Source organism: Corvus brachyrhynchos, unplaced genomic scaffold (assembly GCF_000691975.1).
Source record: "Corvus brachyrhynchos isolate BGI_N302 unplaced genomic scaffold, ASM69197v1 scaffold239, whole genome shotgun sequence".
Lineage (NCBI taxonomy): Eukaryota > Metazoa > Chordata > Aves > Passeriformes > Corvidae > Corvus > Corvus brachyrhynchos.
Genome location: NW_008246057.1, coordinates 1,826,331 through 1,853,683, shown reverse-complemented (window position 1 = coordinate 1,853,683; position 27,353 = coordinate 1,826,331). Strand labels below are relative to the sequence as shown.

Here is a 27,353-nt window from a genome sequence, read left to right as displayed (position 1 = left end):
CCCCCGCCCCCAACCCCTTCACGCGCTTCCAATTTTCAGGCAAAGAAGAAGATTTTGCCTTTCCTTGTGTCAATGTTTTTCAACTTGACGAACTGTGGGAACATTTTGAACTCCTTACAAGGGATCAGTGAAAGCAACTAGGAAAAGCCAGCCAGAAGAGTAAGTAGGCTTAAATTTGCCGTGCTCGTTCCCATGCTGCTATTGCAAAACTTTTAATTGTCTGAACACTGAAATATGGTTGAAAGCTTTTTTCGGGATGCTTCGAAATTTCAGAGGACCCAAGTGGCCGTTGCAGCAGGCATTTAGGGATAGTCCAGTAGGAAGGAAAAGAAAAAAACATTAGATTGCTGCCATTATTTCTGCTGATGAATCAGCAGAATATACGTTCTATCTATACATATATCTATCCCAGTAATACAGTTGTACAGCACTGGGTTTTATGTGGATGACTGACTACAAGGGTCTGGGCACTGGAACATTTTGGCTGAAGTTTTCACAAAGGAAGACTAAAATCTGCAAACAGACTTTTAAAATGTCTTTTACTAAATGTGCAGTAACAGGTTAACAGGTGGGTTAACAGGTGTCTTGATTTTTATTACAGAATTTAGTAGGATGCTACTTTACTGCCACTGTAGAAATAGAAGAACTAAGGTAATTAACTGTGCTTAACTTGTGTTTCAGAAGTAAGCACGTGCAGGTAGCTTGCAGTGAATTAACTCTGTGGGGATCACCTCTTGCCTTCCTCAAGGGACAGTAGTCACACTTTGAAACCCTTGGTTTCTGACAGTGCTAAGCCTTCCTAAGACACGATAGCTGTTTCAGTTCCACATTTAGCAGTATTCTGAACTGAAGTGTTTTGTTAATCGTCTTGCACTGTACTGTGAAACATCTCTGAAATGTAGTGTGGAAAAGGTATAGGGAGGGAATGGAGTTTTGCACATGCAGAGCTGCTGTTGGTAGCTGATAAAGCATATCAATTTGTAGTAGCATTTACTTCCTTGTATAGGCTTGAGAGTATTTAACTCATCAGTCTCATTCTTCATTGCATTTAAAGGTATCTGTATGGGGGGAGGTGGGACAATATTGAGTTACATTCAGAATCAGATTTCAGAGAGGGAAAGCTCTTAAGTCCAGTAAGAAACAAGCCTGCTGCTGCATCCATGCTTGGGTTCTGGTCACATTTCCTCTGTCTAAGTAATGTGTCTGGAGCTGATGTGCTTTTTTTGCTTGTACTGTACAAACTCTGTGTGCAGGGTAACAGTTTGCTTAAAGGCTGACATGATTTAAAAAAGTGAAGATGTTTGAGCATAATCCATGTGAAAGGCCTAGGAAATTATGACGTTTTTAACCTCTGGCACAAACTGATCCCTGTTTTCTATCCTGAATACTTACTAAAGTGCTCTGTTGGATTCAGCCATCAGATCCTACAACTTGGAGCACTGAACAGCCATTGCATCTCACCTTTTGTTTGAAATGTCTAGTCCATTACTGTGGTTCAAATCATATCTTTAGCACAAAGTTCTTCATGGGTATAGTAGTCTGTCCCCAAAAATTCTGTGTTTTTAGAACTTAATTATTCCAAAACCACATGGAAAGTTGGTTATTTAGTGTGATGCTAAAATCATGGAAAACAGGCACAGATCTAGCACATGGCTGTAACACTTGCTTTTTTGCTAATAACTTGAGAAAGAAGAACCAAACGTATGTTTATCTGCTTTGACTATTGTTACAGTATGGACGGACAAGTATTGTCTTAAACTACTGTTTTTTTGGACTGTAGCCTCTGTAAATGAAACTAAGACTTTTGTGCAGCCACTGAGTTTCCTGGAAAAGCACAGAGTCCTTTGAGTCCTCTGCCTCTCTTGGTGTCTGCCCGATGAACTGCTGACTGCTATTTTTTCTTCTATTTTATTGCTGATGTATTTTTTCTGTAAGAGCTGGTTTGCTGAAGCTTTCTTTTCTGTTTTTTTTCTATCTGATTGTTTCGTAACCTGTAACTTTTAGCACAAGAAAACCATGCTGAAGCTAAAACTCTCAAGTTCTAATTAGCCTATTGATTTCCCAGTTAACTTAATTGAATTAAACACCATCCTTATTCAGATGTTTCTTCCCCCAGATGTGTTAGCCAGCAGAGTGTTGTCCTGCTAGATCGTATTTTGTGATAACTATTTATTTCATTTTGTGCAGTAGCAAGCTGGGAAGACCTTACGTGTGACAAACAATGGTGTGATTGCCTTCCTGGGAGGTTTTTGACAATTAATCTGTATTTTTACTGCCTGGGTAGAATCTTTTTTTCTCCAGCCTTCATTGAAAGCTTACTGGTTTTGCCCAGGCAGTGGTTCAAGTTACACTGCTCTGCTTTGACTGTTACACACCATTTTGTATGTCCATTTCTGTTTGTGTTCTTGTGTTGTTGTGGTTATTGGGGAGGGTGTGGGTTAGCTAATTAATAGATTTTAATCTGTTAATTGAAAGCCTGAGATTTTGACACATAGACTGGGCTAGAGCAAAGATCAAATTGCTCCTTTCCATTTATTTTATGGAAATTAGGTTCTGAGGCAGGGCTGAGATTTGAGAACTCCTGAGAAAACCTCTCATAACTAACCTCTCATCCCATGTTGGGCAGGGCTTTGAGCAACCGGGTCTAGTGGAAGATGTCCCTACCCATGGCAGGGGGGTTGGAAGTAGGTGGTCTTGAAGGTCCCCTCCACCATTCTGTGATTCTAGGGCACAGACAGAATTTTCCAATCCAAATCAAAGATTGCTGTGTGTCTGTTGTTTGAAACATCCTGGTTGGAGTTCAGTCTGGTAGGGACAAACCAATTAAGCTCAATTAAGGATTGAACTAATTTTTTATTACAAAATTTCTACGTGGTTTTCATGGAGCAGAATTTAAAAATCCATACCCCATGCAGGAGAAAACTTGGATTGCTACTCAGAGATGCCCACAGGGAGCTGCCTGTTCCTGTTCTCACAGAGCTCTACTAAGCTCAGGCAGATCTGAAGGATGACATCAGGAACAAAACTACATATCTTTCCTAGATACGGACAACTGTAATGTCTTCTCTAAATACAGAAGTTTTGCTGCTGCTGCTATAACTTTGTAGCGTAACACTGTTCAAGTCCTTTCCCAGAGAAAGCTATACCTGAGTTCATTTACCTCTTCAGCATCTAACCCTGCATCTCCTGCTTTACCAGGATCCTGCCACAGATTCACAGCTTTGACGTAACATTGTTTTCTAAGCCCTCGCAATTTCTTTCAGGTTTACTGTTTCTTTATCGACTGTCTCTGGTTCATTGCATTTTTCTTTTTGGAATTTTGCACTGGGCTTCTTGTTTGCTTGTTTTGCTTTCTGTATTATATGATTCTAGTTCTATTTCTTTGCCAGTTTCATGTTTAAAATCAAATATATATGATCTTTTTTTGGTGTTTCATTTATGTCCATATAGCTGAACAGGTGACTTGAGTCTAACTACAGTTGTAGTGAATCTGATTTTATTTCTTCCCCGCATTCTGGTGACATTTGTTTCTTTTGTGTATGTGTTCCTGAGAAAGAAAGAAAGAAGGAAAGGTTCTTACAAGAAGAAATCATCAGAAAATTACTCAATGAACCTTTCTTCATTTCATTTGACGATCCTCAACCCAGATACCCTTCTTGCTCTTCCAGTTGCTTCATCAAGACACTCTGTTCTAGTGTAGCTGTTGCAGGAATCCATTCATGCAGGGTTGTTCTGCCAAACACACTTGGAGTCATTTGGAGAAGTTTTCAGCTCTGTGAGGGTTGGTCTTCTTGTCTGTGCCGTTAAGAACAGACATGGGGCTGTCTCACATTAAAATTTCATCAGCTACAGAAGAAATATGAAGCCATAAGGTGAACTGCAAATAAAGCAGGGGTTTGCTGTGAAATACTTATTTGAGAAACTTCTCTACACATTTTTTGCTATTCTATTTTTAAATATTTCAAGCAAAAGCAGTGTTGGCCTGTGTCTGCCTTGCACTCATGGCCTTTAGGTGTAACCTTGGCATCAAAATGTTGAGGAAAGTTATTCCCACTGTCTGGCACACGCCTTCAGATCATGAAGCAACACTCAAGTACATAGGAGACAGGAGAATGCTGTTGTTTAGATAACATCTTAACCAACAGTTCCATAAATGGGGACAGAATCTATCATAAGTCATGTTCTGCTTACTGCTCATACAGGATTTGCTTTGATACCTAGTGCAGAAAAAAGATAAACACAAAAAATGTGTGTTACAAAGTAGCTTCCAAGAACGAAATGTTTGCAGATCCTAACATGGATAGGGAAGGTCTCAGAACTATCAGGACAAGAGTTGCAGCTTTGATAAAAAGTTAGCACTACTACTTTACCAAGGAGTGGCTGCCCTATGCTGAAGTTCTGTGTTGCCTTTCAGAAGCATCAGTTCTTCAGGTATTTGTTCAGGCAGTGGCAGTGGCTGTAGCCTGTTTTGCAGAGGAGCAGATCCTTTCAGAATGTGTTAGAAAGAGAGCCTTGTAGAGATTCCTTGGAGACTTCAAAACCTCATGTGATTTAAGTAATGTAGTTACTTTATGCCATGTTTTCAGCAGTGAAAGTGGAATATAAATTTATAATCCCATTCTAAACCCTCTCTTCTTCCCTTTCTGCACCTCAGTCATTTCTTCCTCTGACCACACTGTTCTACTATCCTTCAGTTTCCTCTGTGACTTGAGAGGTTTGCACTGTAAACATGATGACTGAAATGATTTTGGTTATAAATAACAGCCTTCTATTTTTTTGTTGTTTATTTTTAACTTGATGCAGCACTTGAGAGGCTAGTGATATGTGTAAACAGAGTTGATGAAGCAGAGAGGGGAGAATTCTTTTGGTGGCTTCTCTGCAGAAGGAGGTGTATCATAGAATGAAGTAATGTCTTTCTGCACAGACACTTGTTTGCTGTCTGTGTGTTCCACTTAGCCTGAAAAAATGAACCAGCTGCTGGAGGTCATTGGTGCACTGAGATCACACGAAGTACAGAAATTATTTTGGCTTAGCTTGGTGTGTATGCATGATCTTGATTTATGATATCTCCTCTGATCAACTGGAGCTTTATGATGAAAACTGCTCCAGCAAAGTTTTTGGCAGTGGATTTTCTCTGGAAAATGAAGCTGGCTAATGATTACCTGTCTCTGAGGTGGTATATGTCCTTATCAGTCAACTTAAGCACAATGAAGGGGTCATCCACCGTGGTACCATTCTGATTATCTGATTCCACTATCACTAGCTACTGCTTTTGGCAAAGGGAAAGAAGATGGCAGACTAGGATCCCAGGTCACTGAAGTCACAAAAAGCAGGAATAAGAATGATCATATTGCCATGGGTTCTCATGGTCATCAGTGTGTTTACACTGGAAACAGAAGTCATCCCTTATCTATATTTCAGAGGGAAGGAGACCAGAGTTCTGCTGCTCAAAGTGTTCCAGGTGTTTGTCTTATGTGGAATTGATTAAACAGCTCAATCATCCTAACAGGTTCCTTAAACATTCTGTTGATGAAAATAAACATAAGATTGCTGGTTGAGAAGAGATACTGTTAAGACACTGATGAATTCATTAGTCCTTGGAATAAACCTTTGGACACTAAAGTATTTTTTGGCAAGGAACATGAAATATAATTTACCTCTTATCAGTTAAATAATCTTATTATTTTTAATATATATCTAATTTGTTATCATTTTGAGAGGAGGATCTTTATGCCCCACATGTTATTATTATGCTCTTTTCAGTGGCTAAGATAGGTGCATTAGAGGAAAATACATCATACTGATTTCAACAGCCTTAAGAAATGAGGCTGCTGCTACTGCTCCATATCCCCAGATCCAACCAGTTCCAAGGCTAAAGATGTGTTTCCCATAGGCACACAGACACAGAATACACACACACAATGTGTTTACATCTGTACATGGCAAATCATGCATATCAGAGAGGCAACACCGACAGCTTCATCCCCTCTGCTCTCTGGCTAAGCAGGATGGAGGTCCAAGAGTGAGAATATATGTAGAGATACATCACACACCTACAGGGTGGATCCCTCCAGCACATGGGCTCACACACTCAGTCTGCCCAGCAGCTCCTTCATCCCAGTCTCCCCAGCTGAGCTGACATATGAGCGCTCAAGGCTGTAGCCCTACTCCAGGTACTGGTACAGACCATCATATGTGTGACTGGCCAGGACTTCCCTGGACCCCTTTTGCTGCCCCTGTGTGCTCTTACTCTTAGAGATGGGCAGATGCTTCCACACCCAGAACTGGCAGGGACTTCCAGGGTCCCATAGGTGACCCTTGTGTGGTGCTCTGGACTGATGGGGGTGAGCTTTTGATAGGCTGGTGGCTCATGTGGTGGCCCTGGCAGTAGCCCACCAGGGTATTATCCAGGTTCTCCATCCTGCTGTTCTCAGTAACCCCATGGGTGTGTGGAGAAGCTTTTATTAGACAACCAAACACAGTTTATGTAATCATCTCACCTTTCTAAAGAGTAAAGTGGAAATTTTGCCTGTCTGAAAGCTGCATAGAAATTTAAGGTCTTGATTTTTTTTTCCCAAAGGTTTACTCCTGGAGTGCATTTCTTAGATTAGGACCTACACAAGGAAAATTTTGTTTGTTTCACAAGTCATTTCTAAATTTACATAAACTTACATAAATGCTTCTGGTTTTAAAAATCTAGTTGTTAGTGGATTTAATGGGAGTAATGGAGGAGGAATGAGAATAATGAGCACAGTCCAATAAAACTAGGAGAACACACTCATTATGACCCCACCCAGTCATTTTACACCTTTGTGCATATTTTTAAAAACAACTTTGTACATGTCACTCAAGGTGATAAGTGGAAGGGCATAGGGCACTGGGGAATGAGGCCAGAGAGGAAAGAAAGAAATGAGCCATTATGTGGTTCCTAAAATCACCCGGATTTTTGTCTCACCTCTTCAGACAGTAGGAACAGACTTTGCAGTAACTGTGCCTTTCAGTGTACATTTGGGAGAACATATTTTACATAGAATGGCAGTATTTCCACCAGCCCTTTGGCTGATGGCAGTCACCTGTATTTGTAAGCTTGGAGACACAAAATATTTTGTAGACTTTTTAGTTCATGATCAAACTTGGGGTTCTCTAGCAGAGGACACACTGTAACACAGTAGTAGTACTGTCCACCTGTGCTTTTCTGCTATTTAAAGCAATTTGTGCTTAGCTTCCAAAAGAAAGGGGGTTTGCTCTTTTAAAACAGGCAAGACAATGGATTTGCTGCTGATTCCCCCATTTCCTTAGGCGGTTCAGACACATTCAGGTTAGATACACATTAAGAGCAAAAGTGCCTATTAAAGCTGCAACAGTCACACAGTATACCATTCTTAATATCTCCACCTTCTGGCTTTTTTTTCCTCCCCATAGTTGTATTTTGAATCTGAGGAACAGCAGCCAAATCTTTGTCCCTAGAAATTTTATGGTTGCACTCTGACTCATGTGATTTGGATCAAAAATTACTGTCCTCTACAAAAATCTGTGCAGATGGCTTGACAGACCTCCTTTATCAGCTAAGATTGGGAAGAGAAAGTGCTAATTTATTAGTGATAGTGTTATAAATTAATGTTTGCTTCTACTTTTTTTTTTCTTTAACACCTTCAATTTGATAATAGCAGTAAAGACATAAGACAGGCCTTTATCAGTGAGATAAAGAATTGCCAACTCTTAAGTCTTTTGCATACAGGTTTTAACTACTTCAACTCAACTCATATCTGGCTGATAAGATTAACGATGGTGTTTCTTACAGCTTTTGAACTTTATTCTTGCCATGAAGTTCAAAGGTTGTCCAAGAGCAGTATTCCACTATCCACCATTGCCATTCTCTTCCTCTGGGTAAAGGTCTGTGAGTTTTCAGAAATCATAGCAGTCAGCTTTGTTTTCATGAAAATGGCAGTACCTGCTTTTCAAGCATTCTGGGAGTGAAGGGCAAGACTCAGTTTCTGAGCCATGGATAACTGTGTTGGCAGTTTGTCAGACAGCAAACACTTGGAGAAACACTCAAACTAGTCATGAAATGCTACTATTTTGCTATTCTATGGACAGTGCTCATAAAGACAAGCATCTCAATCTTGCTGTCTGTGTCTTTTGCAAAAGAGAGGGATGATATTAAAGACTGTAGTTGTTACTGTATTATCTACATCTTAGTATTTTAGGTTGCCATCAGAGAACATGCTTATGCAGGGCTGTTAAGATGAAGTTGGTGACATGACATGGAAAAATAGAACATGATATATCTAGCAGTAGTTTTAGGTAGATTTAGGACCTCTTTTAATGACATGTGATTTGTTTTCCACGTTCTTGTATCCACTGTGAAGGTAAAGACAAGATCCTCTCGTATCCTCCCTCAAGCTTACTTTCATGTTAGCTGGTTCTCATGATTCAGTGCAGTGTAACTTCCTTATTCTAACTGAATCAGAAACGTTCAATGTACAGCTTAAAAACCTTCAGACTGAGTGGTGGTGAAACTTGGCTTGTGACCTCTGCTAGTATTCCAAACTTGTCATGATCTGGATAACTGATTTAGAGTTGAGCTTTGCTCGGTTAGTCAAATACACCTCTATCATTTTTTCTACCATGAAAAACAGAGGCAGGATGGAACTTCTGTTGTTCTGCATATGCTCATAGTACCTGGAAGAGTTGGAGCATGTGTACAGAACTGGAGATTTCCAGACCCCTCCAGGTATAGATTTACATTTTAAACTTATGTGTTTATCTTTTCCAGATAATATCTTTTCCAGATATTAACCAATCTACATGAAGCTGAACAAACTCAAATGTAGAAATTTGGGACCTGAATTGTTTGGGGTTAACAGGGCACTGTCTTGTGTTGCTGTCCTTTGTAGCAGAGAGAAGGCAGAGTGCATGTTTTTAAAACCTTGGCTAAAAATGTTTTGATATTACATTCTCATTTTGTTGGAGAAGTTTGGCCAAAACCAAGCCATTGAACTGATTTGGTTTGTGTCTTTTGCATGCAGCTGCAGTTTTTGTTCTGATTTGAGTGGATTTTCTGTTTAGGACTGATTAAAATTACTTCTTAATTTGTAGATCAGGCCAATGTTGCCAGAACACATCAATCACTGGAAAAGATAGATTCTATGTGAATAATGACATAAGGGACCATTACGGAATCCCAGAATGGTTGAGGCTTGAAGGGACTTCTGGGGATCATAGATTACAACCTCCCTACTCAAGCAGGATCACCTTTATTTCACACAATAAAGCTGAAGCCAATCTAGAATGTGGTGTAAATAAAAAAATTAGAATTCTAATGAAAATATCCTTTTGTGACTAACAGTGTAAGGAAAATGTTGCTTACAAATTACTGAGAACTGAAGAGAAGCTAGGTTGTATCAGTCCTAAGAGATAGAAACTACCAAGACCTGAGTGGAAAATTCTAGCACTTTCATCAGACTGAAGTCTATTGCATAGATAACAATATTGGTATTTTGCTGATGGTCTTGACTGTATTTGCTGAATCAGAATGTTGGACCAATCATGGTTAGCTTTGTCTGGGTGTTTAGGTAGCATTTGTTTAATTTCTGCGTGGTAACCCTTTCCCAGAAAAGCACTGATGTACAGCTAAAACCTGAACCACCCCTGGGTTAGCTCCCTTGGTTGAAGGCAAACACATGCTTAAGTGACTTGCTGGACTTGAGCCCAAGGCCTTGTTCACAATGATAGCTCTGTTTCCCATTGCGCTCACGTTCTGTCATCGAATGTGGCACTAGCCAGCATCTCTGCCTAACAACATAGCAGTCCTGTCACTTTGCTCATAACTGGGAGTTGTGTTTCTAGCCCAGTATTTCTAAAAGCAGCAAACATGGGGCAAAGGAATTAGCAGAGTGCCTTTAAAACACGTTAAGATGTTTGTGGCACTGAATCAGACAAAGAGATCTTTACAAACCTTCTGGCTAGTTTTAACACTGGGCGCATCTCCCGATTCTTGTTTTAGTCAGTGCAGATTGAGAATAGCAGTAAGTGGTACACCCATTGAAATAAGAACTGTTTGAAAGTAGCGAATTGTGCATCCTTGAGATTCTGTTTGCAAAAAGAAGCCTCTGAAATAGAGGGGAAAGCAGGTGGATGGCTGCAGGAAGCAACTGACAATCTGGAAGAAAGAAATGGGTTTCTCAGTGTTAAAGTCAGAGTTCTGTCTTTTGATAATGGACATGCCAGTTTGTGAGTAAGCAGGAAGTAACTCAGCAGTAAAGGAATCTCCCTCCTACAGGGACATGTTCTTTAAAAACTGAGGGAAAATCCAGATAAACATGAATACAACTTTCCAAGTTCGTTTCAGCTATTATTTACAAAGTAATTAATGCGAAAGCTTTCATTACACAAGAGAAGCATAAATTAATAGCTTGCATATACGAAAGAGTGAGTGTGATTTATTTTCTTACTGCTGTTACAGATTATTTAATTAGACTGCAATCACAGTTCTTGTCTCTAGCTTGTCAGAATACATTATTTGAACAGAAATGCCAAATCTGAGGCTAAAAAGGCAACCAAACTTATTTTGTCTGCAACCAGGTTTTTCAGTGGAGACTGTGGAACTGTTGCTCCTTCACTGCTGCTCTGTGAGATCAACTATGGAACATGCTCAAGAACAAGAAGCGTGTCTTGAGCAAACCCAAAGGTATTGTGTGCAGAGACCGATATACAACCAGGAGCTCCTGCAAGGACAGCTGCACAGGCAACAGAGAACCCCTCAGACCTTAGGGCAGAAGATTGCACATTCTTGTCGGTAGGGTTTTTTGTCTTGACTTTGTTTTATTGATTAGAAATATTATAATTCTTAATTGATTCATGCAATTAGCTGGTAATCTTTTCAAAGAAACCTAAAAGATAAAACCACTAATTCTGCTTTGACTATTCAGCAAGACTGGGAAGAAGTCATATATGTGCTTTTAATGTTAATGTATAATTGTATTAAAAAATGTTGGATAAATTAGTTGAATTGCCTTCATCAAAGTGCAGAAGGAAAATATGCAGCATAGGAATGTGAACTGTTAGTCAAATCACGTGACATGAATTCATAAGACCCAGAAAAATATCTGTCCTTTTTATGTGGAAATACTTAGAGCCAAATTTGTTCTTCACATGATCCTTTCACAGAAGAATGGAGATGTGTGATAGCTGTGTAGAAATCTAAATTATTAGTCTAATAAGAACTTACTGAAGGCATTCTGTAGCCTTTAATTAACTGCCTTGGAATCTAAGTATCATCTGGTTAGACATGAAATGTCTTTAACTGTGCTTCTCTTGCTCTGTGGTACCAGGGGATTTAAGTTCTAGTTAAGTTCTCTTTGGCTTTATGTTTATCCATGCTTCATTTGCAGAGTTTTTTCAATTTCTTGCTCAAACCTTGTTCTGCAGGACAACAAATTATTTCTGCCTGATTGCTTTCTATAAAATATTCCTGTTCACATGATTTGACATTTGGAGATTTGCTTTGGTTTATGGAATGACTTCAATGGTAAAGACATTTAATTCCACCTCAGAAAACTTACCTATCCTGAATAAAAAAAATGTGGATCAAAATCCTCCTTCTTGTGATGCAGTCTACTTAAACATGGAGAAGTGTGGATGACTCCCTCACTTGTAGCAGCAAGCTTCTTCACTGTGCAATTCAGAAATGCTAACAAATCTCTGCAATTCTCTGCAATTCTCTTGCAGTTCCCCTACACAGGAAAGCATTTATACAATCCCAGTATCACATTTTTACCCAAGGTTAAACTTACCACAGTACAATCAAAGCATGATGCATAGCAGTACTGGATAGAGATATGTGTTTCCTGGCTCTGTTCATTTGTCATGAGTCAGGGTTTCAGAAGGTTAATGGCTCTGCTAAGAGCCACAAGGGTCAGTGCTGCTGGCTTCAGTGATAGTAACAAGTACTGGTTAAATTAATAGATCTGGCATTTTTAAAGCATAATAATGTAAAATGTTATGATCAAAAAAAGTATAAAGCACACAAATAGTAAATGGGAAAAAGCACTGCAAAGTACTATGATGAGTGAAAACACTACCAGGAAGCAAGTTATGCTCAGGGGATTGTTACTAGCAATGATCTCAGTAAAAGGTGGTGTGTGGCCACTCAGTTGTGCATAGAGTGGAACAGTTTTACTTCCCACTGACCTCCAGCCTCACAAGACTTTAGTTCTCTTCTCCAGTTCCGTAAGGTTTGTGGACAGCACCAACATGTGATTAAGGGCTAAATTAACTGGAGGCGTAGTTGCTTGTGCGTAAGCATGTCCAGAAATTATTGTCATCAGGAGTCCGAGCCTGCCTTTAATTTTCCTGTATAGGGATGAAAGACAATTTTTTCAACATTTTGTCCCCTGCTAGTGTCTAACTTTCTTTCTGCTTTGTATTTCCAGTTGTTCTTCTAAGAAAGCCAAGTCTCATCTTTACAGTTTCTTACCGATTTTAAAATGGCTTCCTCGTTACCCAGTGAAGGAATACTTATTAGGAGACATTATCTCAGGAATAAGCACTGGGGTCATGCAGCTTCCTCAAGGTGAGTGTACCTCTAGATTTAATTATCTCTTCTTTGCTTTTTCTGTGTGCTTTTATGGTAGTGTTTGGCATCCTGAAACAGGTGCTCCTGAGAACAGGATGTGTATCTCAGGGCTCTGTGTGGAGATCAGCATGGATTCTGCAGACCAGCCCAGAATGATGATCCCCTTAAAACTGCAAGTCAGTGATATGCACCAAGCTCTGAAAGAAGCTCCCTCTCTAATCAGTACCCACAGCTCTCAATGGCAGAACAACTTTCCACACTTCAAGAGAATGTGTAAACTTTTGCTGAATGCACCATATTACTTACTGATTTCATTGTCCTGAAAGTCATGGCAAATTTCCTACAGAGGGTAGCAGTATCTAACAGACATACAGACATTATGTTTCAGAGAGCAACTGGTGTGAAGTAACCAAACTAAATTTAACCAGAGAAGAACATGCAAGAATCCAAAGACTGATCACTAAGGCTAGAAGTAACCAGTTTATGCTGGAACCATAATAGTGGGCAGTGATTTGCATGGTGGAAATAAGTCAAAAGTATCATCTGTAACAAGACTGAAAATCTGTGGAAATTTCTGTTAAATTACTTGGAAGTGTCACCCTAAGTGGAGCCTGGTCCTGAACCAGGAGCAGGCTCTGGAGGACAAAGAGAAAATCAGTGTTGACTATTCTGTTCAGCTCTTGGTGAATGGACCAGTAGAATCTTTTGTTTAGCCCGACACTTACTATTAGTGGTTTCAGAAGTGTTAGGAGGTTAGAAAGCAACAGCACATCTACAGCAATATCATTATGGGCTGCCCACTGCTCTGGGAATGGCAGCTTCACAGCAGCTCCCACAGTCTCAGTAGATTTTTCCAGGAGGTCTTGGAGTCAAGGAAATTCTTTCATTTCTGCAGAGCCCTGTCCACAGGGCGATGTAATTAAGCATATATAAGTTTACTTCAATGTTGACTTATTTCATATTTGCATCTCACTTGTTCCACTTTAGGTGGAGGCAGGTCTGAAAAATTCATCTATAAATCCAAGATTTTAATAGGTGGTAACCCATTAAAATAACTAAATCCTCAGACTGTGCGAATAATTTTTTTATTTCTGAATCTTCCTGGTTTTGTGTTTCATAATTAAGGTTATTTTTTCTTCCACACATGTAAGCATCAACTTATCTTAAACTGATAGCTAATGTGGTTAACTTTCAGTCATATCTGTCATATACTAGATACAAACATTGCCAGTTGTATAACGAAACATAATTTATGTCATGACCTGAAAGCACACTAAAATATAAGTGGTCAGCAGTGGACTTTATACTTAATTTTGTGTCTCTGTTTTAAAGTAAACACTATTTGTTTGGTGACTGTAAACATGCCCTTAAATTGCTCCTAATCTTTCGCTTTCTTAAAACACAAAAGTTGAACTTTCATTTTTCTGGAATAGATGTAATTATAGCAAGCATGAGTTCAAAGATGCCTGGGAATCATTCCAGGCAGAACAACAATGACCATGGTGTTCAAGCCATGGCCTCCTATCAGGTCAATATCTCTTTATTTCCTTGGCACTGACAGGCTTTAAAAAAGCCAGTACAAATGAAAGGGAATAAAAGGGTATTCAGATCAGGAACTTCACACAGACCCACCCTCCCACTTTTGAACACTGATTTTCTGTTCTGGTTACTTGTACTGTTAAGTTAATCATCATACTAAAGGCCTGGCTGTTATATATAATACAGGGTGTTTGCTGATGTCAGGAGAGGTACCCCTTGGGTCAGAGAACATATGTGGGATGAGTTTCACAAGTACTTAATGAAGTGCTCATTGGAGCAAGAGCATAAATGATACCATCAGTCTAGTTCTCATGGAAATTTGAATTTTTGGTTAGGAGTCAGGCTCAAACAAGGCCCTCTGAGTTACTAGAAGAGCATTTGGATGGCACAGAAGATCCCTTTGGTTTACTTTTTTTGTAAACTGATGCTTTGTCTCCCAATTTAAATTAATAGGGAGAGGTGTTTTTGAGTATCACTGGCTCTTCATGGTGGGTGAACCATTGCTTGTGTTTGGAATTTGTACTGGGCCATTGGACCAGTCTGCCCAACTGTGGCAAAAACACACAGCTTCCTCAGGTGTTACCAGCCTGCACTTGTGAGAGTGCAGAACCAAGCCAAGGCAGGATACAGTGTTTTCTCATTGGGGCCCATTTGTTCTGTTCTGGTGTCAATTCTCATTAACACAAGCTGTGTAGAGCTGTTGTTTTGGCTGCAGCTGCTTGGGACAGTATGGGCCATATCACATGGTGCACATCATTTGCTTGTGAGCCTGGTCCCATGACAGCCACACCCTGAGTCACACAGAGGGGGAACACTGTGGGAGATGTTCTTCCCTGGTGTCCCTTAGAGCTGTTTCCCCACAGCTCCACTGGTGTACTTGCCAGCCCCCACTACAGATAGGGACGATGTGGATTGCATTCCACTGCATGGAACTGGACAGGGCTTAATGACAAAAAGGGACTTTGTTTTTGGGAAGAATACCAGACTGTATAAGCTCTGTGACCTTAACAGATTGTCAGAAATTATTCTCTGCTTATTTTACATTTTGAAGCATGTTTTGTGGAAACATAGCCTGTTATGTCATCCCAGCCATTCTGGGGTGAGGGAGGAGGGGAATGTTTAATCAGTTATAGGTTGCCATGAACACCCACCATGTCTGATCAGAAAAGGAGGAGAAAATCAAATCTGTCCCACTGGTTATGGGGGTTTGGGAGTTTCTAACTAAATTCTTCTGCAGATGAAAACAAAAGCAACAAAAGGCTTTTGGCTATTAAGGGGTTCTTCTACCCACAAAGGCAAAACAGGTGCACAAATGTACACACAAGTACACACACCCACACACCTGCAGTGCCTGTAATTAGAGACTTTGGTTTCCTGACTCAACCCATCGTGTTTCTAGGCACTGCCCTAGAGTATTATACATTTTAAAGAGTATTCACTGAAAGACCTGTTTTTTAAACGTCACAAGTCTCTAGATTTCCTATTAGGTGAGTTAAATTTTAGTAGGCTTAAATCCCTTTGCTTCAGATGGTTTATTTTTGTTGTTTACTTAACATACATATTTGTGTCTGTTTTCTAGGTTTAGCCTATGCTTTGCTGGCAGCTGTTCCCCCAGTATTTGGCCTATATTCTTCATTTTATCCTGTTTTTCTATATACTTTTTTTGGAACCTCCAAGCACATATCAATAGGTATATCTGTATGGATAACTGAAAGTCTGTCTGTATGTGTGTATGTGTGTTTAATAAAGTTGTAAAAAATAAAATTGGAGAAATAGAAAGTGCAGTTGTTTTCTATAGATTCAAATTTACGTGCATAGGAGAAACACAAATGTTTGGAACATAACCAGTACTTTTTATTGTTAGTTTATCCATTTTACTTTGGAAGCAATAGAAGAGCATTTCGTATCAGATTAGATCTAGAAATGTGTGCTGTGAACTCCTGAACTACAATTTCATTCCTGCAGTCAACTGTCTGTGTGGCCAGAATGAATCTTTAATTTGCAAAACAGAAACTGAGATTGAAAAAAATGATGGTGCTTACCTACTGCAGAGGTGTATGTTCACCATCTAATTGGCCTTAATGGTGCTGAGTACTGGAGCAGATTTGGGCACTAAAAAATACATTATTAAGGTAGAAAACTCTTATTTTAGTGTAATTCTACATATCTCAGTAAGAACCACTCCTAAAAAAAAAAAAAACTTGCCAGGATTTTAACCAGTTATTTTCCTCTCCGTGTTATTTCAGGCACCTTTGCTGTGGTTAGTATGATGGTTGGTGGCGTTGCTGTGAGAGAAGTGCCTGATGAAATTATTTCTGTGGACTACAATTCTACTAATGTTACAGATGTCCTTGAATATTACAGTGCTAGGGATACCAAGAGGGTGCAGGTAGCTGTGGCTCTTGCCTTTCTTTCAGGACTTATCCAGGTATGTGCTCACAGTTTGGTGTAAGGACAAGTTCAGCTGCTGCTGCTGGACTTGCAGGGGGTGCTGGGTCATGGTGGATGCCCTGTCACCCGACTTGTGCACTGCTCCAGGTAGAACACAGGCTGCTTCATGGCAGCCGCGTAACAGAACTGGGGATGGATACATTGGAGGCAGGACTTTATCTGCCATCTTAGCTGGGCTGGGAAAAATGGGATCTTCCCCCTTTTCATTTTTTCCTATCCCATCAGAAAAACTTAACTGATGTTCTCTAATCTGTCCATAAATGCATACAAACAATGCATATGTAACATACCCATATCTCACACTGGACCTGCCAGTGGCATGGAAGACTGGGTGCATTGATAGCTGCTTACTGAACTGTGGCTTTAGAAAAGCCAAGTTCAGGTTTGCCTGATCTGCCTTGGGCATTGAGGAAAGGAGAGACGGGGGTGCGTGTGCTGTATTCAGGTTATAGGGGGAGTCACATGGTTGACACTTCCCTTTTTCATTAGTTGTGTTTAGGTTTCCTTCGATTTGGATTTGTGGCCATCTATCTAACAGAGCCTCTGGTGCGAGGATTTACCACTGCAGCTGCAGTTCATGTCTTTACTTCCCAATTAAAGTATTTCCTCGGCATCAAGACTAGCCGGTACAGTGGGCCCCTCTCAGTTGTATATGTGAGTAACTACATTTACTAAACATGCAAATTCTGTGTTGTCTGAATCTAGTTGTTAAGCCTTTTCGTGTTTTTATGTATTACTTGGCACTGAGTAGAATAAGCTTCAGTATTGAACACTGGGTATGAGATCTTTAGGTGCCATAGCAGTATATGAATATGTGAAAGTGCAGCTCAAGTGTGACTTGATCGATCTGCATAGTCTGAGATGGGCAGACTTTAGGATTCTGCTGAATGTAGTTTTGTGATGTAGACAGATACTGTTCACTGAAGGAGGTCTCTTGTGCCTTGGGGGAAAATGTGGTCCTGAAATGCTTTACTGTAGATCAGGCATGTTCTGCAAAGCTAGAAAGTATTACTCTCAGAATCTTTACACTCTTGAGTGGAAGAAAGGGGAAGATCTCATTTGTTTGTGAAAACCTAAGCTTTTGAGTAGATTGCTGGCCCAGCAATAACGACACGTAGGCTATAGAAAATGCCTTGTGGGAATCTTTTTGTATGTTTGTGCAGCTATAACAAACCTTTTGGAAACAAGTCTGCATTAATGATTAATTCCAAAATTTGCTGTTAGTTCACTGATCTGGGAACCAGTCATACTAATTTCCAAACAAATAGAAGGGAAGGTATAAATTCAAGATGTATACTGCCAGGACATCTTGAATGTATAACATCCTGACAGCTGCTGCAATTTTCCATCTGCTTAAGGAAAAGTATGTTCATCTTCTTTCAAAGACATCTCCAGAGGTTATTTATTTATTTATTTATTTGAATGCAGTGGAAGGAGGAATAATTGGTATGGAGAATCATTTACCCTCTAGCAACTTGTGTATTCCAGCAGGTTTTTTTTCTAACACCCTTTTAGTAAATGTTTTCAGTTAAAAGTTATTTGGATTAAGGGTCAGTTCAGCAGCATTGCTGGACCACTGTTATTTAACCATATTGTTATGGCAACCTCAGTGGTTCTATTAGCAGCTTTATTGTTTCAGAATAGTTTATGCAGCTCTAAGTAAATGTGACTTGCCAAAAAATATTTGAAGGTATTAGCAGGAGTTTGCATTTATTGCTTTCAGGTAGCTGCCACTGAGGAATATGTGTGAAAATGTTGATGATGAGAGACATGGTTTAGTTTAGACTTCTTCCTCCATTAGAGTTTTTTCTCCTAGGTTTTTCCCCCTTTAAGGAACACTGATATTGTAAATGATTCAAGTGCATTTCTCTGCCTGAGATACTCTAGTCTTCTGTGTTTTGTGGGAACAGTGGGTATTTTGGTGAGGCACTTGTTCACAGTGGTTATAAATTTTGAATGAAACCACATCTGAAAAGCAGTGTAACATTTGCTCTTTTGTGGCAAATCTCCATGAAGATTCTATTTTCTTAAGAATAATTATGATGCTTCTGGTATATTACAGAGCATAGCTGCCGTGCTTTCAAAGATAACAACAACCAATATTGCTGCATTGATTGTTGGATTAACATGCATTGTTCTATTGCTGATTGGCAAGGAAATCAATCTCCGCTTTAAGAAGAAGCTCCCAGTTCCTATTCCTATGGAGATCATTGTGGTAAGCCAGCTGGGAGATTCTATGGCTAAATTATATAGCTATTCTAAAGCTGTAGAAACTATCTCATGTTCTATCTTATATTACTGAGCTTGAGAGTAACTTCATTGAACATAATTCATTTGAGCCTTGATACAGTTGAAGGTTTGGATTCTGTTAAAATTAAGAACTGGTATGCCCATATGGAGAGCATAAAGCCACAAAGAAGAATTGAAAAGCGGTTTAAACACCCCCAGTCCCCTAAAGCAATGGGTACATATATATGTGTTGTAAAATCCTCTCTATCCAGGAGTTTGGGCACCTGCAAGAGTCTCTGCAAGACATCCCTCTGAGTGGCATTTCCCACTTGCAGTCCAAGAGCTCAGAACCCTCTCCTGAAGGAAGGTGCTTACAGATGCCTGTTCAGAGGTTCTGCAGGGCTTGCTCACTTTCTGAAGTGCAGTAGCAGAAAGAAGAGCAGGACCATCAGGACTTAATACTTCCTTTCTCTGTTTCTGAGACTGATAACTGACTGCAACACTGATTCTGTTTTGAACAACTGTTCTAAAATGCGTGGATAAAACAGATTATCATAATGCACACAAAGCCTGCAGCTCAGACAATCTTTTGCCTTTAAAAGTGATTTGATTTAAAAATGAGTTCTTGGATTACTACAGCTCTCAAACAACCTGCACATAATGGATTCAAGAAAGGGAATAATTGAAGCTATGGGCACAATCTAGATAGAAGGAACAAAGAAAAGGGATGCTGGTGAGAGATGAGGGAGGTGGTGTAATAGGGTATTTTTTGATAGGCGATAGCAAAACAATGTTCCTTTCTTCACTATTGCATCAGTTCTCTTTACAGGTAATAGGCTCTGCATGAAAATATGCCATTGTGCACAGGCAGGAGTGTCCTTGCATTTGATTTTTCCAGTATAATAACTTGCCTGACCTTGGCTTAGGCAAAGGGAGTTCAAGTGATTCAGATCATACCATAACATGTTCCATTTAACTGTTTACAGAAAAACTTTGTAAAATCAAGATGAGTTGGACATGATGAAGGGAAAATGATGATGCTTCCTCCTTCTTATCTGCTTTTTTAGCCCCTAACTCATGCCAAACTGATTGACAAATACATGTAACCCCTTGTGTGTATTAATCATAGTCAGCTAACCTTTATATCTCTTCGGGTGGCTTTATCTCTTTTTAGATAATGTTTACAAATGTGTTTGTGGATTTTTAGGTCATTATTGGGACAGGAGTTTCAGCTGGAATGAATCTGAGTGAGTCATACAAAGTGGATGTTGTTGGGAATATTCCTCAAGGGTAGGTATGATACATTCTTATTAAGACTGTGCCTTTTCTGTATTGCATATAGCTTTTATTGTATTAATTTATAAATATTAATTTAATCTCCAAGGTTACGTACACCAGCAGTTCCGGAGATTCAGCTCATCCCAGCACTATTTGTGGATGCAGTAGCAATAGCAATAGTTGGATTTTCAATGGCTGTATCAATGGCCAAGATCTTTGCCCTTAAACATGGTTACACCATTGATGGAAATCAGGTAAAAGTAGTGGGGTTACTTTGTTGAAAATTCTCAGTAGCACCTTTGTTACATCATTAAAGTAGAGTGTGATATTGGCAAAAGTGAGGGTTTTTTCAATAGTGGAATCAGGCCAGATTTTTGACAGCCTACACATTTAAAGGCCAGGAACTAGTTTAAGTTCTTCTTCTGGCTGTGTTTAGATAACCAGTTTCACTTCTAGCTTCATTTTGGGACACCTACTTCTGCTATATTTGGAATTATGTATGAATATTAATTGTTGGGACAGACATTACTCGGCCATACTGTCCTGATGAGCAGCTACATTTTCTTTGCTTTCTGTAATAGAGAAAAGCATAGAGTTCCCATGGGATAAATACAGTACCTTATGTGTCAAAGAACTTGTCTAGAGTTTAAAAATTCCAATTATGTTTTATAATTTCTTCTTATTCCCACCCATTGCAAGTGGGCAACTTGTCATTTTCTGCAATTGGCCCTGTCTGTACTTGGCATTCTGAGCATGATTTGAGTGATAAGGACTGTGTTTAGGGACTCCCTAAAATGAAAATTATATGTCCTCCTCACCTACTCTGGCCTTCCTGTGCAATTTAGAATCAATATTGCAATTGGATTATTGATCGATATCATTGTGGTGTCAAGGGAGATAAGAGTTCCTGTGCTGTAACACATCTCCTGGAGCACACATCTGACACAGCACAGATCAGCTGTTCTCCCTTCTGAAAATTACTGTCTTCCTCTGAGAGTAAATGGAGTTTACCTACAGAGTTTTACATCTGATTAGATTAATCTCATCCTTCATGTCATTGTGCTCTGTTTCCCAAGGAGAAAAGAGGACAAATCTGTAGCTGCATGAATGCAATCAGTTCTATTTACATTAAACATAATCATCACTGACCTGAGTTCAGCATCTAGATCTTTTCCTCAGGAGGTGCCAGATTCTACTTCACCTGGGTGTTAAACTGTAGAACTCCTTGTCATAGTAGCAGTGCATGCCAAGTGTTTAAATGAGTCCAAAACCAGATTGTACAAATGCAAAAGAGAAAAACTCATTGAGAACTATTGGAAATGTATGACTCAGATCACTCAGTTACAAACAGCAAGATGCAGAGTAATCTGGGGAGGCTTCATTAGAAACAAATAATTTCTTAGTCATCAGAAACACTGTACTGAGGTAGATGGAGCTCTTATCTCACGGGAGCAGTTCTCATGTGGGCTTTACCTGATGAAGCAGTGGATACTCACTGGTTTTTCCATGTACAGCAATGGATTACCACTCATGGAAACACAGGCAAGGCTGCTCATGGTCTTAAACATGTAGTTTAGGGTGAGAAGCAAAGAATCGTGTTTGCATGAGGAAACATTTTTCATGTATATTCAGGGTTAAAACTCAAATTATCCCCAAGATGAAGAAATGCTTAAAACAAGCAGTGCTGTCATTTATTTTAGTTTTCAGTCTGATTAATTCTTGTAACATTTAGGGATGGGAAATGTCTCCAGCATTTCATCAGAGACTTTGTTTAACAGATGATTCAACATGCATCAGCTTGTGCATGTGTGAGGACTGCAAATATAAGCTACAATTAGGTTGCTTATTCTCTACAATGAAGTTGCTAGAAAGCACTGTAAATAAGATGTGGTTGTTAATATCTATGGATAGCTCCAACTTGGTATACCTGCTAAGTATAACTGCCTTTGGCTTTTTTTTTGCTCTATTGTTTAACACAGGAACTTATTGCCTTGGGAATATGCAACTCTGTGGGGTCATTTTTCCAAACCTTTTCAATCACTTGCTCAATGTCTCGGAGTCTTGTCCAGGAAAGCACCGGTGGAAGAACTCAGGTATGTTAAATACCTAAATCTTGAGCCAAACAAAGTTTATACTCGTTGGATCTCCACCACTCAGGTCTGAAGCTTATCTAGATGGCTGTATTTCTCTGCCTGGGCCAGAAGAAATAACTGAAGTTTCCCATGTTTCAAATCCAGACTGGGCCAGGATAGAAAGCAGCATGACAGGCAAAATGGGTGAACTAAATGGAAGGAATCAAAAGTCATTTGAACAACCAACCTTGTTGAAAGCACAAGGGGTTAGTTGATCTGTAATATTTCCCCTTGGGGACACTTCTAAATAATGTCTGCCTTTTTTGTGTTCAGATTGCAGGTACACTCTCTGCAATTATGGTTCTGTTGGTAATTGTGGCTATTGGATACCTTTTTGAACCACTTCCACAGGTAAGGGAGCTTAGCAAGTTAGACATTGCATTGACAGTGAACAGAGGCCCATGAGTATTGCTTGAACTTGAGAATGTGGGAGGGTTAACAACAGTTAAGCTTTGATCCAGAAGCTTTTAAATTTTGTATGCTTTTTTGCTGTAAATTAGCCTAGAAATAAATAGTGTTTTGAACAACCCATCGTGCTTTTTGTTGTTGTTTTTAGTATTGGATATCCTGGACTCTGTCTTTAGAACATAAGAATACCTTCAAGCAATTCCCCTTTAGAATTGTTTAGGTTGCAAAAGACCTTTAAGAGAATTGCATTCAGCTGTTAGCCCAGCACTGCCAAGCCCACCACTGAATCATGTCCCTAAGGGCCACATCTACTCGCTTTAAATATCTCCAGGGATGGTGACTCAACCACTTCCTGGGTAACCTGTGTCAATTCTTGACAAACAGTTCCATGAAGAAACTTTTCCTCATATCCAATCTAAACCTCCCCTGGCACAGTGAAGTAATTTCCTCTCATTCTGTCACTTTTTACTTGGGAAAAGAGTCCAATGTCTACTGCTTCAGGCAGTGTAAGTGTAGCAGCATGAAGTGTAGGAGCATGTGGTTCCTCTTGCTAGGAAAGAGTAAATCAAACTGTACTGAACTGGTTTGCTATTTCTGCAGCTGCAGTAAAAGCACATGTCCACTGAACTACCTGAAAAGCTGTGAGTTTTTAAATAGAACATCTGTTCAGTGGACTTATATCAGTTATAAAGCACACAAATAGTTATTTGTGATACTTTGAAGTTCTTACTTGGCATTGGGTTTATTTCGCTTCTGAAAATTGCATTTGTGTCATGTTCTTAGACAGTGCTAGCTGCAATTGTCATGGTGAACCTGAAGGGAATGTTTAAACAGTTTGGAGATATCATGCACTTCTGGAGAACCAGTAAGATCGAGCTGGTGAGTATTGCACAGCTCAGTGCATATAATTTACTATATTAAATTTGTTGCTATCCCCAGAACAGTGTAGAAACTTATCAAGGAATTACAAATTAGTGTTGTACTGCAGATGAACATAAGACAGGGAGCTGTAAGCACCCTGGGAGAGTGATCTGTTGGAGACAAGAATATTTTTGTTGTTGTTCAACAATCTTGTAACTCAGGTCAGTAGTAGTTTGGTTGTAGTAAAAGCGAAGCTCTGGCAGTGCTTCTGTAGAACTGCACTGAAGGCTGTGGGAATGTCTGAAGAATTTGAAAACAGAGTAACAAAGAAAACCACTTGAAGGTATTTGCCATCTTTTAAGACAAACCAAAAACCTGGCTGGAGTGGGTCAGAACTAAGAGTTTATTGGCAGGAACATTTTGGTGGTATTTCTTTCCTGGATGAACTGGCTGATGGAACTGAGTTAGAGCTACTTGCAGGTCTTGAATATTTATTTTTTTATCCTAAGCTATTTGGAGTGTGATGATGGTAGAACACGACTTAAGGCATGAATTAATATGTGAGAGTTTGTCAGATGTTAAGAGTGCCATGAGCTTTTATGCCCTTCTGAAAGGTTAAGGCAATTCCCATCTGCCATTATGATGGATTACATTAGAGCCTATTCATGATCAGAAGTGATACACAGGTTTTGAAGTTGGGTTATGCTGCTGTTTTTGTTGTTAACAGGAAAAGATGCATAATAATTCAGACCTTTTCTTTGTTTTAGGCCATCTGGGTGGTAGCTTTTGTGGCTTCTCTTTTCCTGGGACTAGACTATGGTTTGCTTACTGCAGTAACATTTGCAATGATAACCGTTATTTACAGAACACAAAGGTCAGATTTCTTCTTTATCAAAATTAGTGTTTGGTGATCTATGTGGTTTTGTTTGTTTAAGGGGTGCAAATAAACAGAAGTCCATTCCACCCTTTTCAGCTGCATGCTGTATAGAATTTGTTTCCTAAGATAGGTCATGCCCTTTAGCTCTGACTCAGGGTTAATGGTTTTTTTTTCTGAGAAAAATTTTAGAGGGCATGAACTTGCGCTGTCAGTAATAAACAGAAGTTTTTTCATTTCTCATAGTGGTTAATCTTGTTTATTTGTTTTAATGCTTAGAGTTTAGAACTTTAAATCTTCTTGTTGCCAGTTTCAGTACATGATTACATTTTGTGTGCACTAATTGTCACAGACAAGCTGAAGCTGTGTCGGGTTATCATGAGGTGAATGCTTAGGCATTTTAAAAGAAAGTTCTAATTTGTAAAATACTGTAGCTGCTCTTCCAGTTTTCAAGTAACTTCTCCCCATTCAAAGTGACAGAGTTCTTATTGTGAAGCTTTCCATGTCTACAGTGAAATGATTTCTTGCATGTGTGGATAGGACTGCCATGTGAGGCTTCTGGGCTCAAGGTCTGAGACATGCAGGTGGAAACTGTGTAAAAGTCTTGGTTTCATTGCATTGGAATGAAAGCAAATTGTGAGATTTCCACTCTGCACAAATAAGAGTATTTTTCTGCCATCTCTATACAGTTTTATTCTTGCAAACAGAACAGTTTTGTACTTCGCTGTCACAGTTCTTGTGAGTTGGGAATATTCATCTGCTTAGGCACTGTCCTGGGAGCAGAGTGGCTCTTTGAAATCGCAGCATGTTTTCTGCCAGGATGAGTTTGCATATTTGCTAGACAGTCAATGGAGTTGCACCAGTTGGTGCTGCAGAGAATTTGCCCTGTACTTTTGCATGCTTTGACTCATGTTTTTCAGAAAGACATTTCAGTGCTAAGCTTATGAATTGTTTTTTCACTGACAGAAACAAACTTTCTTTTTATTGTGTTCTGCCATAAACTGCTCGCTTCATTTAACCATGTTTAGATAATCCTGTACCAGAGTTTAGATAATCCTGTACCAGACAGGCCCTGCTGAATGACTGTTTAAAATAAGTTTCAGTCTGTGTTGAACACTCACTTTTCCACTTTATAAGTGATAATACAGAAATATTTGTTTCCTTTCTCTCTAGCCCTCAATACAGAATCCTCGGTCAGATTCCTAACACTGACATCTACTGTGATGTGGAAGAGTACGAAGAGGTAGGAATGTGTTCTTCTGTATTGAGGAGTTTCATACAGTGGAGCAAAGACAGCTGTGGCAATTTGCTGCTTTGCCCTACCACAGTCTACATGCAGTGCTGTCTGCTGTGCATTCACCTGTGTTGAAAAGAAAGAAATAAGTTTGGGTTTAGTAGTAGAAGCTACTTTGTTCAAAATGCAAGCTCTTTGTACTGCACGTACATTTCACCAGGAGCTGATCAAGAGTAGCTTTTATCTTGGTTCCGTTGTCCTAGTTTGTACAAAATGGTAAAGTCTTTAGGCCACAGGCCACCTTTTTTACTTGTGTGGCAGTATTGCATGGAATCCATGGAACCCAGGATCCAAACTTTGTTCTTCAGAATTGCACAAGCTATTCAAAACAGCATCCTACCCATCCCCTGCTCGTGAAATATACATTATTAATGGCACAATTGCTCACCATGCGCTTAGCTTCTCATAAATGCCATTTTTTCAACCAAAAGGTGATGAAAGTATTATATTTTGTCAGTGCAGTGGATATAAACATGCTGTATTTATTCTCAAACAGCAGCTACAATTTTCTGCACTCTCTGCCATGTTCTCAGAGATGCTGCTATGAAAGCTACATCCCCCTTTACTGAGGAACCAGTCTGTAAAAACCTATGGAAAAAGATGCTGCAGTTCTGCTTTAAATATGATGCAAAGCAGGAGTATAGGTACACACATTTATATCTGTATGCAAAGGAGAGGAAACTCCACTTTGTTACACTGAATGCAGTCAGCATTTCCTCCTGGGTAAAGATGGGATTGGCAGCATATGGCAGGCTGGGTCTCTGCTTCTGGCCAGCTCATTTGCATGGAAAATGTCACAATTCAGCCTGTTTAGAGATGACTGCATGTAAGGTACGGGAGAGAAGTGAATATCAAGACCTGTCTGAAGGTCTGGATAAAACCAACAATTTGAAAGGTTGGTTTTTTTGGTACCTGGGAAGTCAAGAAAGAAAAAGAGAGAAGGAAGGAAGTAAGTCATGCCTGTAGAAAGGGAGGCTAAAAGGAAGCAATTCTAGGTCTGCATGATCTCCTCATGGTAATACCAGCTGCAAATAGCAACATCAGAGAACTGCAAATATTTAGCTCTTTTCATGGCTGTACATTCTGTTGTAATAAAGAAGGAGAAATGTTACCAGGCATTGATAGTGTGCAGTATTACACTGGGAAAGGGGGAGGTTCTGATCTCCTGGTTGCATTTGCTCACAACAGTGCCAACCTTCTTTATTTGTCATGTGCTGAGAGCCATCCAAGCTTGGCTGTTGCACTGCTGCATGTTTGTGTGTCTTGTGATCACACAGGGGCTTTTACTCTGTTTAACGGTGCACATCCAATATTTTCCTTAGGTTAAAGAATATCCTGGAATCAAAATATTTCAAGCTAATACATCACTTTATTTTGCTAATAGTGAGTCGTATACAAGTGCACTGAAGAAAAAGGTGAGTAAATTCTATGTCTGTGTCCTGAAAATTCAAACTGGTTTCTGAAACATGCTCATCTTTCAGCTCCTTTAGTGTAGCCCCTAGCACAGTGTTTCTTAGCCTGTGACCCCTGGTGATCTGTAAAATATGAGAAGGTGACCCTCCAGCCAGCTACAGATTATCTTAGAAAGCAACAACATGGTGGGAGGGAATAAACAGGCAAGTGTAGCTTCATTCTGCCTGCTTGTTAATGGAAAGTGGTGGCTGCAGAGCACAAACCGGTTGAACTTTTTTTTTCAGCAGCAAACTATTT

The 27,353-nt window shown here is 39.6% G+C and overlaps 1 protein-coding gene across 5 annotated transcripts in view; it reads left to right on the top strand.

Moving 5' to 3' along the window:
• The first annotated feature begins 9 nt into the window (after positions 1 to 9).
• SLC26A5 (solute carrier family 26 member 5) overlaps positions 10 to 27,353 on the top strand; it is a 31,886-nt gene continuing 4,542 nt past the window's right edge. For 2 of the 5 annotated variants that reach the window (XM_008642512.2, XM_017745968.1), the window contains exons 1-15: positions 11 to 159; positions 10,585 to 10,798; positions 12,435 to 12,574; positions 15,696 to 15,806; positions 16,363 to 16,544; positions 17,057 to 17,221; positions 18,630 to 18,782; positions 20,004 to 20,086; positions 20,181 to 20,328; positions 22,054 to 22,167; positions 22,480 to 22,557; positions 23,398 to 23,493; positions 24,243 to 24,349; positions 25,523 to 25,592; positions 26,966 to 27,058. In XM_008642512.2, coding sequence (XP_008640734.1) covers positions 10,644 to 10,798; positions 12,435 to 12,574; positions 15,696 to 15,806; positions 16,363 to 16,544; positions 17,057 to 17,221; positions 18,630 to 18,782; positions 20,004 to 20,086; positions 20,181 to 20,328; positions 22,054 to 22,167; positions 22,480 to 22,557; positions 23,398 to 23,493; positions 24,243 to 24,349; positions 25,523 to 25,592; positions 26,966 to 27,058 — 1,695 coding nt within the window. In that variant the 5' untranslated portion in view covers positions 11 to 159; positions 10,585 to 10,643. Of the gene's footprint in view, positions 160 to 10,584; positions 10,799 to 12,434; positions 12,575 to 15,695; positions 15,807 to 16,362; positions 16,545 to 17,056; positions 17,222 to 18,629; positions 18,783 to 20,003; positions 20,091 to 20,180; positions 20,329 to 22,053; positions 22,168 to 22,479; positions 22,558 to 23,397; positions 23,494 to 24,242; positions 24,350 to 25,522; positions 25,594 to 26,965; positions 27,059 to 27,353 lie in introns of those variants that run through there. The other 3 variants (XR_001865748.1, XM_017745969.1, XM_017745970.1) reach the window with 3 other exon arrangements.